The sequence below is a fragment of the Tachysurus fulvidraco genome, chromosome 9 (genome assembly GCF_022655615.1).
Source record: "Tachysurus fulvidraco isolate hzauxx_2018 chromosome 9, HZAU_PFXX_2.0, whole genome shotgun sequence".
NCBI classification, from domain to species: Eukaryota; Metazoa; Chordata; class Actinopteri; order Siluriformes; family Bagridae; genus Tachysurus; species Tachysurus fulvidraco.
Genome location: NC_062526.1, coordinates 5,140,857 through 5,158,894, shown reverse-complemented (window position 1 = coordinate 5,158,894; position 18,038 = coordinate 5,140,857). Strand labels below are relative to the sequence as shown.

General features: G+C 38.0%; 1 protein-coding gene across 1 annotated transcript in view; it reads right to left on the bottom strand.

Moving 5' to 3' along the window:
- The window catches only part of si:dkey-61l1.4 (collagen alpha-1(I) chain), a 63,436-nt gene that overhangs the window by 16,999 nt on the left and 28,399 nt on the right, over positions 1-18,038 (bottom strand). The window contains exons 7-33 of the mRNA XM_027162710.2: positions 15,645-16,175; positions 14,425-14,469; positions 13,416-13,535; positions 10,719-10,757; positions 10,572-10,625; positions 10,281-10,334; positions 9,604-9,711; positions 9,376-9,429; positions 9,234-9,287; positions 7,484-7,528; positions 6,620-6,673; positions 6,477-6,521; positions 6,230-6,283; positions 6,078-6,122; positions 5,933-5,986; positions 4,326-4,370; positions 4,160-4,213; positions 3,892-3,936; positions 3,751-3,804; positions 3,533-3,640; positions 3,333-3,386; positions 3,018-3,071; positions 2,899-2,943; positions 2,749-2,802; positions 1,819-1,863; positions 945-998; positions 114-167 (exon numbers count right to left, since the gene is read on the bottom strand). Coding sequence (XP_027018511.2) covers positions 114-167; positions 945-998; positions 1,819-1,863; positions 2,749-2,802; positions 2,899-2,943; positions 3,018-3,071; positions 3,333-3,386; positions 3,533-3,640; positions 3,751-3,804; positions 3,892-3,936; positions 4,160-4,213; positions 4,326-4,370; positions 5,933-5,986; positions 6,078-6,122; positions 6,230-6,283; positions 6,477-6,521; positions 6,620-6,673; positions 7,484-7,528; positions 9,234-9,287; positions 9,376-9,429; positions 9,604-9,711; positions 10,281-10,334; positions 10,572-10,625; positions 10,719-10,757; positions 13,416-13,535; positions 14,425-14,469; positions 15,645-16,175 — 2,022 coding nt within the window. The remainder of the gene's footprint in view (positions 1-113; positions 168-944; positions 999-1,818; positions 1,864-2,748; positions 2,803-2,898; positions 2,944-3,017; positions 3,072-3,332; positions 3,387-3,532; positions 3,641-3,750; positions 3,805-3,891; positions 3,937-4,159; positions 4,214-4,325; positions 4,371-5,932; positions 5,987-6,077; positions 6,123-6,229; positions 6,284-6,476; positions 6,522-6,619; positions 6,674-7,483; positions 7,529-9,233; positions 9,288-9,375; positions 9,430-9,603; positions 9,712-10,280; positions 10,335-10,571; positions 10,626-10,718; positions 10,758-13,415; positions 13,536-14,424; positions 14,470-15,644; positions 16,176-18,038) is intronic.

The following is an 18,038-nucleotide window of genomic DNA, read 5'->3' as shown; positions in this document are numbered from 1 at the left end:
AATCATTGTGTTCCGATCATAAATGTTTCTCACGGATGATCCCTCTGTTAAGAAGCTCTACATAAAGTGTGTAATGGATCAACTCAAGGAACAATGCTGTAGGAGAAACTCACCCTCTCTCCTGTTACTCCCTGGCTGCCGTCTTGACCAGGTCGACCAGCTGAGCCCTAGATTAAAATATTATTATTATTATTTAAATAAAAATAAAAGGATACGAAATCACCAGTTTATTAAAACCAGAGAACTGGATTTTCTCTGAAACCTTTTCTGTTAATCATGAACACATATGCATCTTCTCACACCAGAAGTCTTCATAATAAGTCCTTATAAATTGTCAAAATACTAGTAATATAATAATAGCAATGCTAAGTATATAACAGAAAAATAATACTCAATCTTATCAAAAGTATGTGTATGTAAAGTCTCAGTATGTGTATGTAAATATATCCGGTTCCAAAAATTGTATACATTTGTATCTTAAAACCCAATCTGCTGTATAAGTAGATTTTTTTCTCACAGTGTAAATATAAAAAAATCCACAAAGTTAAGATCATTTGATGGAGTATTTAAAAAAAAACAAAAACATCAGAAGCTTACAGAAATAACTTTTATACATTTAACAGTACATTCATCCCTATTCATCACTCAATATTATTGTCAATTCTCTTCTACCATGAGCAACATATTAGAAGAATTATAATTAAAGGTGCTGTTTGTTATTTTTAAAATATGTCTGTAAACCTGTTAGAAACATGATGTTCACAAATACCTTAGAAAATACGTCATTTTATACAATTTTAGTATGTAATCAGTTTAAGTTTCAGTTTTGTTTTGTTTTACGCTACTGTTTGCAGCTTTCTGGGCCAGAAATGATACACCAGATACACCAGACTGATCCTACTTCCAGTAAAATTAGTTGAAACATTATATTACATGAAATTTACCGGTAAACCTGTGGCTCCACTTTTTCCGGGTTCTCCTGCTAATCCACGGGAACCCTAGATTTGACATAAATGTTATTGTATTTTACACTTAATACCGTACTTATGAATATAAGGAAAGATGTACAAGACAGTAGTGAGAGCAGCTCTGCTGTATGGGTTAGAGATTGTAGTGAGGAAAAGACATGAGGCAGAGATGGAGGTAGCAAAGATGAGGATGATGAGGTTCTCTTTAGAAGTGACGAGGATGGACAGGATTAGGAACAAGCACATTAGAAGGACAGCTCAGGTTGGCTGTTTTGGGGACAAGGTCAGAGAGACTACATTGAGATGGTTTGGACATGTACAGAGGAGGGAGATGGTTATATTGGTAGAAGGATGTTGGAGATGGAGCTGCCAGGTAAGAGGTCTAGAGGAAGGACAGAGAGACGATATATAGATGTGAAGAAAGAGGACATGAAGGTAATTGGTGTGAGAGTAGAGGATGCCTAGGATAGAGTTTCAACTGTTTACCCTAATGGGAAAAGTAGAAGAAGAAGAAGAAAAAAGAAAACACTTAATACTGTACTTGTTCACATGATCACAGAGCTGTCATTCACACACATGCACACGTATACAATATAAACTGTCTCTAAGGCAGCTTGCGATGTCCAAATGACGTTTAAAGCCCTGTTAATTAAACTTCACTACATGTGATCTCATCACTCCTCTCGGACTTGTGTGACGTTTATGTGAACGCCGTACGTATAACTTCTACTTCTGCAAAAGCAAAGTGTGACTGTTCATGTGCCAGAGGTTAAAAGTCAGGTGTAAGTGTTTTGTCTAAATCCGCTGTAGCTGAACATTTGAATTAAACACTAATAATATCACTACTCACTTTATGCCCTTTATCACCCGAGCTTCCAACCGAACCAGGAACACCCTACAAATAAAACAGATAAAACAGTACACCTTCTTTTAGGATTTTATCATTATATAATGGCTGAAAAAATCTGAGTAAACTTTGATGTACATTTACTCCATTATTATTATAATAGACCTTTTTATTATAATATAAATACAAAACTTTTTTTACATTCATATTGTCTGTGACCTATGACTAATTTACTTATTCATTCATTCATTCTTATATATATATATATATGTATGTATGTATATATATATATATATATATATATATATATATGTATGTATATATATATATACATATATGTATATGTATATATATATATATATATATACATACGTATATATATATGTATATACATACATATATATATATATATATGTATGTATGTATATATATATATATATATATATATATATATACGTATATATATATATACATATATGTATATGTATATATATATATATAAGAATGAATGAATGAATAAGTATATATATATATATATATATATATATATATATATATATAAAATGTGGAGCTACATAAAACGAAAGAAAGCTACATAAAATAACAATAATGCTCAAGCATGCACTTGAATATAAGGTCTGAAAACCAAAGTGTACAATTAAGATCTACTTCCAGACCTGAATACAGCCTAAGCAGTTTTTTTCCTTATAGCAGTGCTTTCTTGTTATAATTCATTATGTAATCAGGTGTAAAAAAGTAAACCACTACTAATATAACTGATGACCACAGATTTTTATTCACATCATCCAATGGCTTCTTTGCAGTGTTCATCTCTACATCCTGTAACCACTGCCTTTAGCAAACTAGTCATACAAACACATACATATAAAGCAAACTGTAATGTGTTAAGTTGATAAGTTATAAAATGGGAACCTGTGTACCAGGCTTTCCTTCTGCTCCCTCAGTCCCTGGTGGGCCTCTGAGACCCTGCCAACAGAGAACACACACTAACTGCATAACAGAACACACTACAAACAAAAATACATTTTTAAATCCGTTATAAAAATCTGTTTCTGGACCTACCGGAAATCCAAACCCACCAGGGGGTCCGTGTTGACCTGCTCGTCCCTGTAGGCAGAAATGTTCCTTTTTTAATGCTTTACTTTTCTTTTGTTTCATATCGAATTAAAAGTGCGTCTTACCCGTTGTCCTCTAGTCCCTGGTTCTCCATTATGTCCAGATTCACCCCTAGTCCCCTATGTCAAGGATCATGTAAAAAAAAACATAAGTATAATCAAACAGTAAACCGTATACAAATATAATATATTATGTACGGACCAGCTGGATGAGATCACAGAGAAATCTGAGGACATTCTAGACAAACGGTTTGTGTTGCAACTTTTTTTTGTTTTATAAAAGATATGTGAGTAAATGCGATCAATGTCAAAAGCTAAGTTCTTTTCCAGACGATATTTGTCTAGACCCGAAAGTCATAAACTGCATTAAACCGCTCTGACCTTTGGGCCCTCCTTTCCAATCATTCCCTGGGGACCCACTTCACCATCTTCACCCTGGGAAAGAAAGCACAGCAGGCAATGACAAGGGGAGTGAATGAGAAAGACATTTGGCCAATAATAAAGTTCATGAACTGGCTTTTCTGCCCCTCAAACAGGTGGCAGAATAATCCAGCTACAGGTTAAGTTCACTATAACCGTACCTGTATACCTGGAGACCCTGGCTGACCTTTGACCCCAGATAATCCAAGAAATCCAGACTGACCTCTCTCCCCCTGAGGACCCCTAATTCCCAGTGCTCCAGGTGCACCCTGAATGCATCAGAGCAGAAAGATTACATCAAATAAAGTGATCCAAACTCTAGCACATCGGTTATTATTATGTTATTATTATTTCAGACTACTGGTTAGTGGATTGTTACTCTTTCTCCTTTTGGTCCAGGAGCACCTCTCTCTCCATCCGGACCTCTGCTGCCCTAGATAATTCACACTGATTAAAAAAAAGACAGCAAAACAACTAAATAGAAAAATCCTATTATAAGGTTCAGAGATAGGTGTCTTACTGTGTTGCCTAGAAAGCCTTTCGGACCTGGATCTCCAATTGTGCCCTAATGAAGAAGAAAACGCAGTGGTACATTTATTCACTGGGCCACAGAATGATACTTTCCTTTAAGATCAACAGATTTAAGATCTGCGGCTGGTCGTTGGTCAGTGCAGCATGGTAGCCATTTATTCATTTCTTATTTTGTGACAAAAACAACAATAATCTCAAAGCTTCACTCACAAATGACTTTTGTACTTGTTAGAGAAAACAAAACAACAGCATCTTACCATTGGCCCTTCCATTCCATGCAGTCCTCTGATTCCCACTGGACCGTCATGTCCCTACACGGACAAACCACAGATGCAAAACTGCACATGTACTGTATTTTTAGATTAGGATAGACATATTTCCGATTAGATAGTTCAGATCACGAACTTCAGTCTGGAAACTTACAATGGAACCTTTAAGTCCACGAGGTCCATCATTTCCTGTTGGTCCCTGGCAGAAAATATAGGTGAGAACATTAATTCTTAAATGATACACATATATCATGTTTAAGGTGTATTGTGTTTTACTATTCAAATGTAAGGGGTGGGATTATACATGCAAAACTAATGTCTAAAGAACTGAGAGTAACATCAAGAAGGCTGCATCTCATTAACTTTGCTTAATGAACAAAGGCCGAGTAGCTTTGCTAAACCTGCGCAATTTTGCGTAATATCCCTGGACCTCACACCAACCAGCACCCCTACAGCTCCATTGTTCTCCTTTTGTTGTGCAAACGGCCCCATCACCTGTGAGGCCTGGCTCATTTGCATTTGTTCACTCAGAGTAGCTCAGATCCAAGGCAGGCCAAACCTCTGTCTGTGACAGAAACCTTCAAGGCCTATCTATACAAAATAGTCTGTTTAATTTATATAAAAAAATTGTGTGCTAAGGTTTGTCATTGCCATAGTACATATCATATTTATACAACCCTTGTGCAGACCTGGGGTCTATTTCACTCATCTGGAAAGTTTAATGTGTCATAACTTGGGTTTCCTTCCACATATTTGCCTGAAATTTATCAGGATTGTTCCAAATTATGAACTCTGCAAGTAAAATTAATCTTGTCCTCCCGGGTCAATTTGACCCGGGCACATTTAGTGGGGCAATAGGTCACACTTTTACACTTTTCAGCGCAATGAACATACATACCTGTACAGACACAAAAATGCACACATAAAATGTCCACTAACACATGCACCCAAAACACACTCACACACCACACACACACACACACACACACACACACACACACATACACACACACAAATTGGGCATTGCATTTCATTATGCCTTTTGATACACTTTTTACACACTCTAATGAAACTGACAGGTACAGAGGCCACACCTCCTCTAATGAGACTGACAGGTACAGAGGCCACACCTCCTCTAATGAGACTGACAGGTACAGAGGCCACACCTCCTCTAATGAGACCTACAGGTAGACAGAACACACCTCCTCTAGTGAAACTGACAGGTACAAAAGCCACACCTCCTCTAATGAGACTGACAGGTACAGAGGCCACACCTCCTCTAATGAGACTGACAGGTACAGAGGCCACACCTCCTCTAATGAGACTGACAGGTACAGAGGCCACACCTCCTCTAATGAAACTGACAGGTACAGAGGCCACACCTCCTCTAATGAGACTGACAGGTACAGAGGCCCCACCTCCTCTAATGAGACTGACAGGTACAGAGGCCACACCTCCTCTAATGAAACTGACAGGTACAGAGGCCACACCTCCTCTAATGAGACTGACAGGTACAGAGGCCACACCTCCTCTAATGAGACCTACAGGTAGACAGAACACACCTCCTCTAGTGAAACTGACAGGTACAAAAGCCACACCTCCTCTAATGAGACTAACAGGAACAGAGGCCACACCTCCTCTAGTGAAACTGACAGGTACAGAGGCCACACCTCCTCTAATGAGACTGAAAGATACAGAGGCCACACCTCCTCTAATGAGACTGACAGGTACAGAGGCCACACCTTCTTTACTTCTGTTTACCTGTGGCCCTGGCAGACCAGGGAGGCCTCTGATTCCTTGTATACCGGCAGGACCCTTAAGGGAACAGACAGACAGACAAATGGACATATGAAGCATTATTTTCTCTTGAAATTCAATCAGTGGATGTGAAAACCTGAGTACACACCTGAGGGCCTTTTCGTCCCACTGGGCCTGTAGGTCCAAAATCTCCCTATAAGAACCAACATCAATAAATTCAGGTCTACAGACTATATGTACACTCAGTGAAAACATATAAATAAAACTTTTATTTTAACTCAAGTCTCTTTTAATACTCACTTCAGAGCCATTAACTCCTTGTGCCCCAACCATCCCTGTAGCCCCTTGAGCTCCCTGCAATCAAACACACACACACACACACACACACACACACACACACACACACACACACACACACACACACACACACACACACACACACACAAGAACAAAAATGTCAAAACAAATAATCTTTAATTTGTATCTTATGAAACAGATTGACAGACATGGTTCATGTAACATTTTTATAACCTATAACTTAACTCACAATTGCTCCAGGAGGACCATGTTTCCCATCATGCCCAGGATCCCCCTGTGAAAGAAAATAAAATTCTTGCTCAGCATAATAATGTTAAGTAAGCGATAATATTCTTCCTACATCAGATTAATGTAGCGTATACAGTAACACACCTCTGGCCCAGGTGTTCCAGGATGCCCTTCAACTCCTCTGATACCCACTGGGCCCTAATGAGAGAAAGCAGACAGACAAACATTGATCTTACTAATGCTCTTGTGGCTGAATGAACATAAATCCACACAGCCGTGCTCCAAAATCTAGTGATATGCCCTTACAGAAGGATGGAGCATATTATAAGAGCAAAGGGAGACTAAATCTGGAACTGGAAGTTTAATAGGAAAGTATGGGTGTGAATGTTCGGGTGTCTACATGTATTTGGACAAATACTGTATATTTCATATGAAAAATGGATGTATGGATTTTTGCCCGAATAGATTGATGGATGGATGGATGGAAGGATGAATAAATGGAAGGACGGAGGGATAGAGAACAGGACTGATGGATGAACTGATAATAGATGACTTAATGGTTGCATGTCTGGTAATCGGATAGCTGTATAGCTGGAAGCTTGGAAGGATAGCTAGATGGATGGATGGATGGATGGATGGATGGATGGATGGATATTAGACGGAGGTCTAAATGAATAGATTTAGTACGGCAGTATAAATGAAAATATATAAATTAGAGAATCGGTTGAATGGATGCACAAATATGAAAACGGACGGCTAGCTGAAAAAAATGATGAACGGATGCCGACATTCAGAAATAGATAGATAAATGGTTAAATAGATAGATGGACAGATACATGGATGAACAGTTAGATGTACAGATGGATCTAAGGAGGAAGTGATTAAACACATAAGGAGAATCAAAAACCATCTGCCTGAGGTTCATCTGAGACAAGTATTTAAATTCATAAGTTACATATTCCAGTCATAAAATTCTATATTATCTGATGAAATAAAACAATTACTTACTGGAGGACCGACAGAGCCTGTTGACCCAACTTCACCCTTTGAACCCTGAGATAGACCATGAGTCACAAACACAAAGCCATGTGATGTCATATAATTACAATATACATTTATATAGTTGCAGATGTGGGAGTAAGTCACACATGTGCAAGTCACAAGTAAGTCTCAAGTCATGAATGTCAAGTCAAAGTCAAGTCTTTTTTTAATATTTGTCAAGCAAGTCTCAAGTCTCAAATTTGCGACTTAAGTCTGATTCGAATCAAGTCGAGTCCCCCATCTTTGAATAATTTAACTCAAGTCCGAGTCAAGTCTCAATTCATGAATGTCAAGTCAAAGTCAAGTCAAGTCTTTTTTTAATATTTGTCAAGCAAATCTCAATCTCAAATTTGCGACTTAGTCCGATTCGAGTGAAGTCATATGACTTGAGTACCCCATCTCTGTATAGTTGTATATTTAATATAAGTATTAGTGACCTCTTCCTAAAAATTGTATATCTGTAAAGTCTGTAATGATCCGTAATCTGTATCCTTAGAGCAGTGGTCCCCAACCCCCGGGCCGCAGACCGGCACCGGTCCGTGGACCAAATGGTACCGGGCTGCCCAAGGTACATTTAATTATTTCCATTTTATTTACTGTGATGTATTTCTCACAGGTTTGTGTGACTTTCCATGGAAGAGAGGTTAACCGGGAGCTGAGAGACGTCACCTAAAGCCGCACCAATACCGCGCACGCGCAAAATATCCTGCTATCGGGCCGGGTTTAGGTGACGTCTGAAGCTGAGCGGCTGCAAGCGGCAGTGGCGTTGTAGCTTTGGTGGAGAGAAGGTGTGTATCGCTCTTCTCTCTGTTCACCGGTACTTTCTCATGTTTAACAGTGCTTGGTGTACGTGTATATTGTGTTTGCTCAAATTTAACCCGCAAATTAGCAAAAGTGAGCACGAAACAGACGTCGTTAGAAAGTTAGAAACTCTGCCGGTGTTCTGGATTAAAGTCATGGCAGAACACCCTGAGATTGTCACCACAGCACTTAAATCCCTATTGCCATTTCCGACATGCTATCTGTGTGAAGCGAGGTTTTCTGCAGTGACGGCAACCAAAAAAAAACAATGTTGTCTAGCAAACTAGACATAAGCAACACACTTCGGGTGTCATTGTCTCCTATTACCCCAGATGGAACCGTCTCGTTGTAAAGAAACAAGCTCAGGGTTCTCATTGATTTAGCGTTGTAGTGAGTTAAAAAGGGATGTTTAAATACATTTAAATTAAAATTATTTATTTTAAGTTAATTGTATATCCGCCACCCCCCACTCCCCACCCCCAGCGGGCCGCGGTAAAATGATCAAACATTGACCGGTCCGCGGCGAAAAAAAGGTTGGGGACCACTGCCTTAGAGAATAGGGAGTGCTGGAATTTTTCCAGGCCACCGGGTGGCAGTAACTGCTAATATTTGCCTAGAATAAATGTATTAATTGTTTGATTATTAATCGCTACTATTCAAACATTGTTTATTATTTTTGGTGCTTGCTATGTAAAGCACATTATTATTAGTTTTCCTCTACAATGCTATAAAACTAATAAACAGAACAGCTGAAACAATTAGGTAATTAACTAATCTTATGTACAAAGTGCAAATAATCTATAATCTCTTAATTATCTAGTAAAATACCTCTGATCTTCTATGACTGGCATTTGTTTCAAAACTTCTTTACCTTTTGTGACATGCTTACTGTTGTTTAACAAAGGCATAATATTACCTTTAATCCAGTCTCTCCTCTGTCCCCTCTGGGCCCTGGAGCACCTGGAAAACCCTAAAGTTCACAGAGCAGAAGACATGTCACATAATGAGAAATTTGCAATAGACCACAACATGCAAATATAAAGTGTCTCATTGTGTACCGGTTCTCCATTGTCTCCAGGGGGCGCTGATTCTCCTTTATAACCCCGAAGCCCCTTATATGACAATAGGATAGGAAATGTATGTATGATTCACTTATGCATTGATAGTGATTTAACAGATAGCATTAGGATTAGCAGTTTAACATGAAACTACTTTACACATGACTATATTCTCAGCTCTGGATGCTTTTATGCTTTTTTTTCTACTGTGAGTTTGGTTCCCCTCACCTGCAGACCAGGTATTCCTGGAGGACCCGGTTCTCCAGCCGGCCCGTTCTCTCCGTCTCTTCCTGTGGTCCCTGCCCGGCCACGCACACCCTTTGGACCCACATCACCCTGTCAGAAAGGGGCAGGGCAAACAAATGACATGAGAATAGAATATCAGCATTATTATTCATGATTAAGGCCCGGATTAAGCACTTAAAATAATTTCTGATCCATACAAACCAGCTGATCGGTTACTTTATACCCAGATTTCTACCTCAATCAAAAGTAACAGTAGTCATTTACCACTACTGACATGACTACTATTAATAATAAATAAATAAATAAATAAATAAATAAATAAATAAATAAATAAATAAATAAATATAAGGATGTTTCATTCCCATAGAACACATCATTCCTTTTAATTTTAATTATTATTAATTAATTTATTTGACCACATATTAGGGCATAGCTCATTTCTTTTTTATCTATGCAATGCTCTGTAAGCCGGAAAACTCACAATCATTTTCTCAATGATATCATCATCCTATCACCCTATATCAGCAGATAAGTGATTAATGACTATAATGGTAGTAAACGAAGCAAGATAAAGAAGCCATAAATAATACAATTTTAAAATACAACTTGATAATAATTCTAACATGGAGACTGATGAAGTGGGGAATGTGATTGGTTACCATGTCACCTTGTTGACCTGGAGGTCCCATCTCTCCTGGCTCTCCTGGTATCCCCTATAATGATATAGAGGCAGAACAAGTAGCTCTCAATTCAATTTTATTTTTTTAATAATAGACATTATCACAGAGCAGCTTTACAGAAATCTGGATGTATCTTTAGATCCTTGTGGAATAAGCCAGGAGTGATGCGGCATGACAAGGAAACACAGAGTCATCTCAGTGCAGGTTATTTCTAAAATCATCACTTTTTACTTTAATGATGTATTTGATGGTGTGTGTCTGTGCACTCACAGGTGGTCCAGGACTTCCCATTTGCCCCATTGCTCCAGGAGGCCCAGTCTCTCTCTGTAGGGGATGATTATTTAAATTCAAATAGCACACAATGATAGAATCAAAAAAGAAGAATAAATGATAGATTTGGTGCTTATGGGTACTTACAGGCCATCCTGCCATTAACAAATGGTAATATGACGTTCTCTGCAAAACAGACAGAACTGATGTAAGGAAGTGTTTTGTAGTAAAGCTGCATCCAGTCTAGTCACACTAAGGTAACTCGGCTGTACCACCATCTGTGATTGAATCTCAAGTGTACGAGGTCTCCATGCCAGATTAAATATCAGGCAGAGGACAGTGGAGGCACATCCAGTAAGACACACAGAGACTCATTAAACTCTTTAAACCACCCAGACTGCCTCCGCTCTCTAAATCGTTTGTCTTGGCTCGGGTTCAGCTCGACCTGGTGAAGGTGAGCTTCAGACCTTCCAAGAGAGCTGGACCCTGGCTTTAGTTCACCCAGAGGGGCTGAGAGATGATCTACATGTCTGTCAAAATCTTACTGGGTTGCAACACTGTGGCCTTTCAGAAAGAAATCTCTGGGTAAACTCCACACTCTAAACCCCAGACTTGTGGGTGGACTACGCTCCATTGACAAATCAACCTTAAATGCTAATAGCCGAGAATTCAGTACAAAGATCTGCCGCAATCCCGGTGACCCTTAGCCATGTAAAAGCAACACGCATACACATAATGTACACCCATGCACAAAAAACAAACGGGATGCAAAAAATAGATCCGAAATAAAAGTATAAAACAAGTGTGGCTGTTATAATTTATAAAGATATTTATAATACTTTTTGGTAAAGCTTCACGATATGACGTCTGACCCAAGGCAAAAGCCTACATGATGCTAAGATACAACGATGACTCATGCAAGAACAATATTGCCTCTTTCACAGGCAATTACACAGATCATCTTTGCCAAAAGCATATCATTACCATAACCATCCTGACTTTTTGTTATTTTCTATATAAATGCCTGAATATACAGTACTTCACATGTGACCCGGTACTGCATATTGAAGCCTTTAAAATTCTTCAGCAATCAACTCTTCACATAAATAATCAAATCAAACGTGACCACAGAGAAAAGAAAGATGCAAACATGAGCGTACTGAATAGCAAAAACATCACAGGCTATTCAGGTAAGCACAAATCCTGCTTATCACTATGGACCTTGCTTAATAAATACCAGGGATGAATCCATGATGATCTGTGTCCTTCTATAACATTTACAACTTTGTATAATTTTAATAGACATTTTTTAAAACAGATGAAGTGGGTTTTTTTGGGTTTTTTTTTTTTTACAACCTACTGTTTGTGCATGTTTCAGATTAATAACTTAAAACTTTCATTAAATGATTACACAGAACTATAACTATATAAACTTTATATTGAAATGTAATATTTAAAATATACTACAAGGACAAAGGTTTTTGGACGTTGCCAGAAAGTTTGAAAATACACAATTGTGTCTAATAACTTTGTATGCTGTAGATTTCCTTTCAGCGTAACTAAAAGGCACAGTCTGTTTCAGGATGTCGATGCACCTATGCACAAAACAAGCTCCATGAAGATGATTGTCCTTCAGAGTCCTGACTCTGACTCAACCCTACTGAGCACCATTAGGATGAACAGGAACACAGACTCAACCCCAGGCCTCCTGACCTCAACATCAGAGCCTGATCTCACTAATGCTCTTGAAGCTCAATGATCCTAAATCCCCAAAGCCATGCTCCAAACATTATTGGAAAGCCTTCAGAGAAGAGTGGAGTTTATTGTAACAGGATATATGCCTGTGATTTTGGAATGGGATGTTCTGTGGTCAGGTGTTTGGCAAAGTTTTAGCCATATAGTGTATTTAAAAATTTCGATTTGTTTGCATGAATGTGTAAATCCATTTAAAATCTCATGATTAAATTGTGCCTTTTAATTAAGTCGTCCATAAAAGGTTCATTCCTATGTCATTCGTCGTCTATGTCACACCTGAACACATTCGCTCCTCTGATATACTGTCACATGTTTAACAGGACGTCGCATCATGCCAAATACTGTACCTGAAGACCACAGGAATACGAAAAGCAAGTTATTTTGCATTATTTTTTTTTATTGATCTTAGACTGACCTACAAGGCCACTTTAAAAGTGCAACCCTGTTGTCAAAATTTTAGACCGAAAGGAAATTATTAAATTTATATGAATCAATCGACTGATAACAAAAGGCGAAAGTCATCAATTGAGTCAAACATTTACTTATTTATTTAAGATCAAAATGGAGACATTCTCGGCAAAGAAACCTTGGTTTCTTAAATTCACTGAAAGTGGTTTTAAGAGTTAAAAGGCACCACATTAATGAATCAACCACCATTATAGGTTGATTCATTGTGATTCTATTGTGACTGATACATGACTCTTGTTGATTTGATTCTTGTCTTGGTCTTTACCCATCAAGCTCCTGATACACCAACAAGCCCTGACACATGCACACAAGAGGAACATAGCCCCAAAATTGCACAACTGTTTCCAATTACAGGCAACCAACTTGAAGTCAGACTTGTGGTCTTGGGCAAAAGTTCGATTTTACAGTCAGAAATAGAGTCCAGCAGGGACACAGCCATGACTCGGTCACTGTGTTGTAGTGCACACAGGGCGGCTCCTTTAGGGCTAAAGTGGGACTGGGAAACTTGCAGTTGGTGTCACTTTCTAACACTGGACCTGGCTTGCATCCATCACTCTCCAACACTATCAAATTTCACAAGTTACACAGTGACAATGAGGGAATGAAAGAATGGAGCCGTACCATGAATGCAGCCCATTCCTCCTGAGTGTTGCGCCATAGGTAGAGCGAGGGTAATCCTGCCGGTCCTGGGGGACCCGGGCTACCCTCTGGACCATCTCGCCCTCTTTCTCCTTGGGATCCCTTTGGAAATGTAACAGTGGAAACCCATAAATTATATACATTCAGCACTAACATTGCAACCACATATAACCTGGTGGTTCAAATAAACATTTTTTTTTTGTTTGTTTTTTTAATCTTTATAAATTCCTGCCATAGATGTTCAAAAACCTAATATTCACGCTGTATATATTCAGGGTGCAGAAATCCAAGACAAACATTTTGGATTCTCAGAGAGAGCAAAAAAGACTCAACTGTTATTGGACTCAATTTCTGAGGTCGAAAGTTTAGTGCTGAATTTCCATAACCATGTTTTCTAGTACATCATCTTCTGCTGCTTATTTTTAATAAATAAATATTTTTTGAAAATATAGACGCAAATTTAGACCCAACACAAGCAACATACAACTGATTACTGTATTATTAATTAAAATCACATTTATCCATTCATAGATACATTTATTATTAAAGATATTGCCAGTTAAAGTTTCACGTTTTTAGCTCCTATTATCACTTACATTATAGCAGCTATAAACTTTCCCTCACTGACTTTTTTGTTTTTTTCCTATGAATACAGAAAGCCTTCAAAACTCTGAGCGAAATGTCTGAAAAGGTACAGACATTAACCTTAACATCCTAAACATTAGTTAAGTTTAAACTTAACAATGCAGCATGCAAACAAATGCTTTAGTAAAGTATAAACATGTGATTAGAAGCTGCATTTTTGCAGAACTGCTGTTAGAAAGAATCAATCAACACATTTTGATTGATCAGACTGAGAACTCAACACCACTGTGGTGTAAATACAACGACCTCAGATTCATGATAAAGTGTCAGTCACAGAAGTATGCATCTAGATTTTAGATTCAGGTTCTGATGTATATGATTTCACATCATACAAATTTCTTCTCACCTTGTCTCCCTTAAATCCAACGTATCCTCTGGGCCCGGCACAACCCTAAAACAAACACATAAACGATGGCCGTTCACCAGCAATGCACTTCTATAAATCATTTTTTTCCTGATGGTTAAAAGTTCTAGCTTTCTCGAAAGGTATGAAAATATGAAATTATATAATATTATAATATTCTACTCAGAAAATGTATGGGTTCTCCAAAAAGAGAAACAAAAAAACAACAACAACAACAACATTATAATTGCATGCTTGAACCATTTTCTTCTAAAAGTGCATGAACTAAAATGAATACCATAGTTGAATAGGATGCATTCGTCAAATATAAAAGACAAGAAAATCACTAGTGTCTTATTAAACGATCTAATAAAAGAGCTGTAGTAATATTTCAGACCTAAAAACCTAAAAAAAATCTATTTATTGGACTAGAGACAAGATAAGTTGAGTCACATCTTTGAGAAATATTCTAAGGTATATAATTTGCTAAATCACAGATATAATCATTTGTGGCTGTTTTTTATGGCTGGTGCCTCAGAATCGGCACTAAAGGTCTTCCTCAATTTAATATATATATATATATATATATATATATATATATATATATATATATATATATATATATATATATATATAAACTTAGGGTCAAAAAAGAAAAAACACTGGAGTCAAAAGGACAAATTGCAGAATCAAACAAAAGGCTTGAACTAGTCAAAACATTTAAACGAGTCAAAACGTGCTTAACATAATGTTATTCTGTACTCTGTCTTGTTTGTAAACCCATAAACAAAGTTTTCTTGTCAGAGAGCATGACAAGAAGAACTTCCTTACTAAGCTGGAAACCTATACTGTAGCTAGTCAACAAAGTCTTGAAGAATCCCTAAGAGAGTAGAGATTAATTAAACATGGCCATAATTAGCTTCTGCATGAAATGATGATAAATGAAGGACATTCTACTTATTTCAATTTCATCCTGATTTGAATGCCTATCTGGTTTACAGACAGGTAAATTACAGCTAATATTCTACTTCCCCAGAGAGATAATAATGACTTCACATACCACATGAATCACACATTGGAGAATCAGAATGGCTGCTTGTTTTAACCCTGCTGTACTATGCAGTAATGCTACTATTCACTCAATCTTTTACCTTTGGCTAGCAGAGAAGTTCTTGTCATTTTTCATCAGATCTGTGCTATTTTGATGCTATGCCATGACTCACTCTTTTCCCCAGACGACCAGCAGGTCCCGGAGGTCCTCTCAACAGTCGATACTTCTTTCCATCAGATCCTGTGATCAGATCTCCATGTTTAGATGGGCTTCTTGTGATGTTTTGGTGTGTTGATCTATCATGATGGGTTTCAGGTTCTCCCTGGCCTTTCTGACTGAAGAAGTCCCTTAAGCCTTGTCCATGAGTGACAGATTCAGAAGAGGTGTATGTCCCTGAAGGTAACAGGTCCTCTTCTGTCAGGTTTAGGTCATGGAACTGTGGATGCACACGGTTCAGATTTACGCGCCTGGTATCGGTTGAGGAATCCAGGTCAATGTCTTCTAAGGGTTTTGAAGGAACTAAATTCCCCAGATCTGTTCGTTTTTGTGAGAGCAGATCTTCCGCTGTGGATTTAGCAGTGGTGGACTGGGCTTGGTTCTTAGTGTTGCTCTTTATCCTGGTGTAAGATGTGATTTGAGGGGATTTGTGCCTCTTGGATTCTTCCAGCACTCGGAAACCATCAGTCGGCTGGAACTCGCCACTCTAAACACGAAAGTTAAATAAACACAAAAGATTATCAAATCTCACTTTTACTACACTCCCTTTACATTTATGGCACAGATTGTACCTTCTCTGTACTGGTACCCAGGTGGTGAAGTAAAAATCACCCTCAGAAATAAACATACCAAACTGTAAGGTTGGTAGCTTCAAAAGTGTGGAAAATCCATTGTATCATGAGCATGTACATTATGTACATTTAACTACAGTACTTTAGAGTTTAGAACTTTAGAACTGAAGTTACATCGGTGTTCATTAAAGGTGTACCCTTGATGGGACAACCACAGCAACAACAAAAAGTATAGTCTGGAACCTTTTTTGTGAGACTGAAGGGGACGTTGAGTCAATGAATACTCTCCAATATTTATTAACTTCATATTAATCTTAGATATTGCCATATTTATCCTAAAATAAGGATATTTTCATGGAGACTACAAAGCACTATAATAAGTGCTTCTGTTTAAGCTTATCTAGAACATATTGTAATTGTATATGTAAATAGAAACCTACAGTGTTTTAGAAATTTTATATAATGCAGGAAAATGTACATACTTAAACCTGTGACCATTTTATTGGTCTATAATCTATAAAAAGTATTAAATTATATTGTGATGTTTTCACAGGAACATACCTACCTCTAACTTTTTTTAAATTCTAGAGTATCGAAACTAAAATAAGGGGGGCAGTCACCTCACACCTCCAGGGTTGGGGGTTTGATTCCCACCTCCGCCTTGTGTGTGTGGAGTTTGCATGTTCTCCCCGTGCCTCGGGGGTTTCCTCCGGGTACTCTGGTTTCCTCCCCGGTCCAAAGACATGCATGGTAGGTTGATTGGCATCTCTGGAAAATTGTCCGTAGTGTGTGAGTAAGTGAGTGAATGAGAGTGTGTGTGTGCCCTGCGATGGGTTGGCACTCCGTCCAGGGTGTATCCTGCCTTGATGCCCGATGACGCCTGAGATAGGCACAGGCTCCCCGTGACCCGAGAAGTTTGGATAAGCGGTAGAAAATGAATGAAACTAAACTAGATTTTTAGTGTTTAATTTAAAAATATAAGTAGAGGTTATTTAAGCATTTGACTGTGCGTATTTTTATGTATTAATTACCAAACCAGGTCATGACAGTTCTTTAGTGTATATAAACAAAATGATATTGATATATTAAAATTCAATAGATGTAATTTAATAAATAAATATGTCTACAATCATCAAACAGTTTGCTGCAGAAGCAAATGTTTAGGAATTGGAGACAACTGTGTTTTGAAGCATGTTACATCGTTGCATGCTGATCTCAGTGATTAGGGGTTATGTTTAGAGTTAGGTTTGTGGAAATTTAGTTAAATTCCGCAGCAAGAATTATCTCCTACACTCCGAAAGGTGATGTGTATCGGCTCCATTAACACGTGTCTCTGCCCTCCAAAAAACAACATGCCATAGAATAAAAGCAATCAAGCACATCACTCTACAAAGTGGCAGCTTAGATGTAACACTCTTCTCGGAGGTGACATGGTTAGTTCAATTTACTGCCTCACCTCCTTTGAGCTATGAGTCAGATTTTTGGCTGCTGATGCAAGAAAGTTGGAAATGTATTTGGCTCATGCAGAAGTGCAGAAGTAAAGCGCGACTAACACTTTTTAATAAAAACAACTGATCAGATCTGAGTTAGACATTTGGATGCCAAGAAGAATTTTGAAAGAATGAGATGCCTTTGATGATTAAACAATAATCGTATTTTCTTAAGCACACAATAGACTGGCATTGGACGACAGGGTCAGGCCTCTCAGGTGTCTGATTCGATCTGGATCAAAAGAGGTATTGTAAGAGAAAAACACTAATACAAAGGAAATACACTGT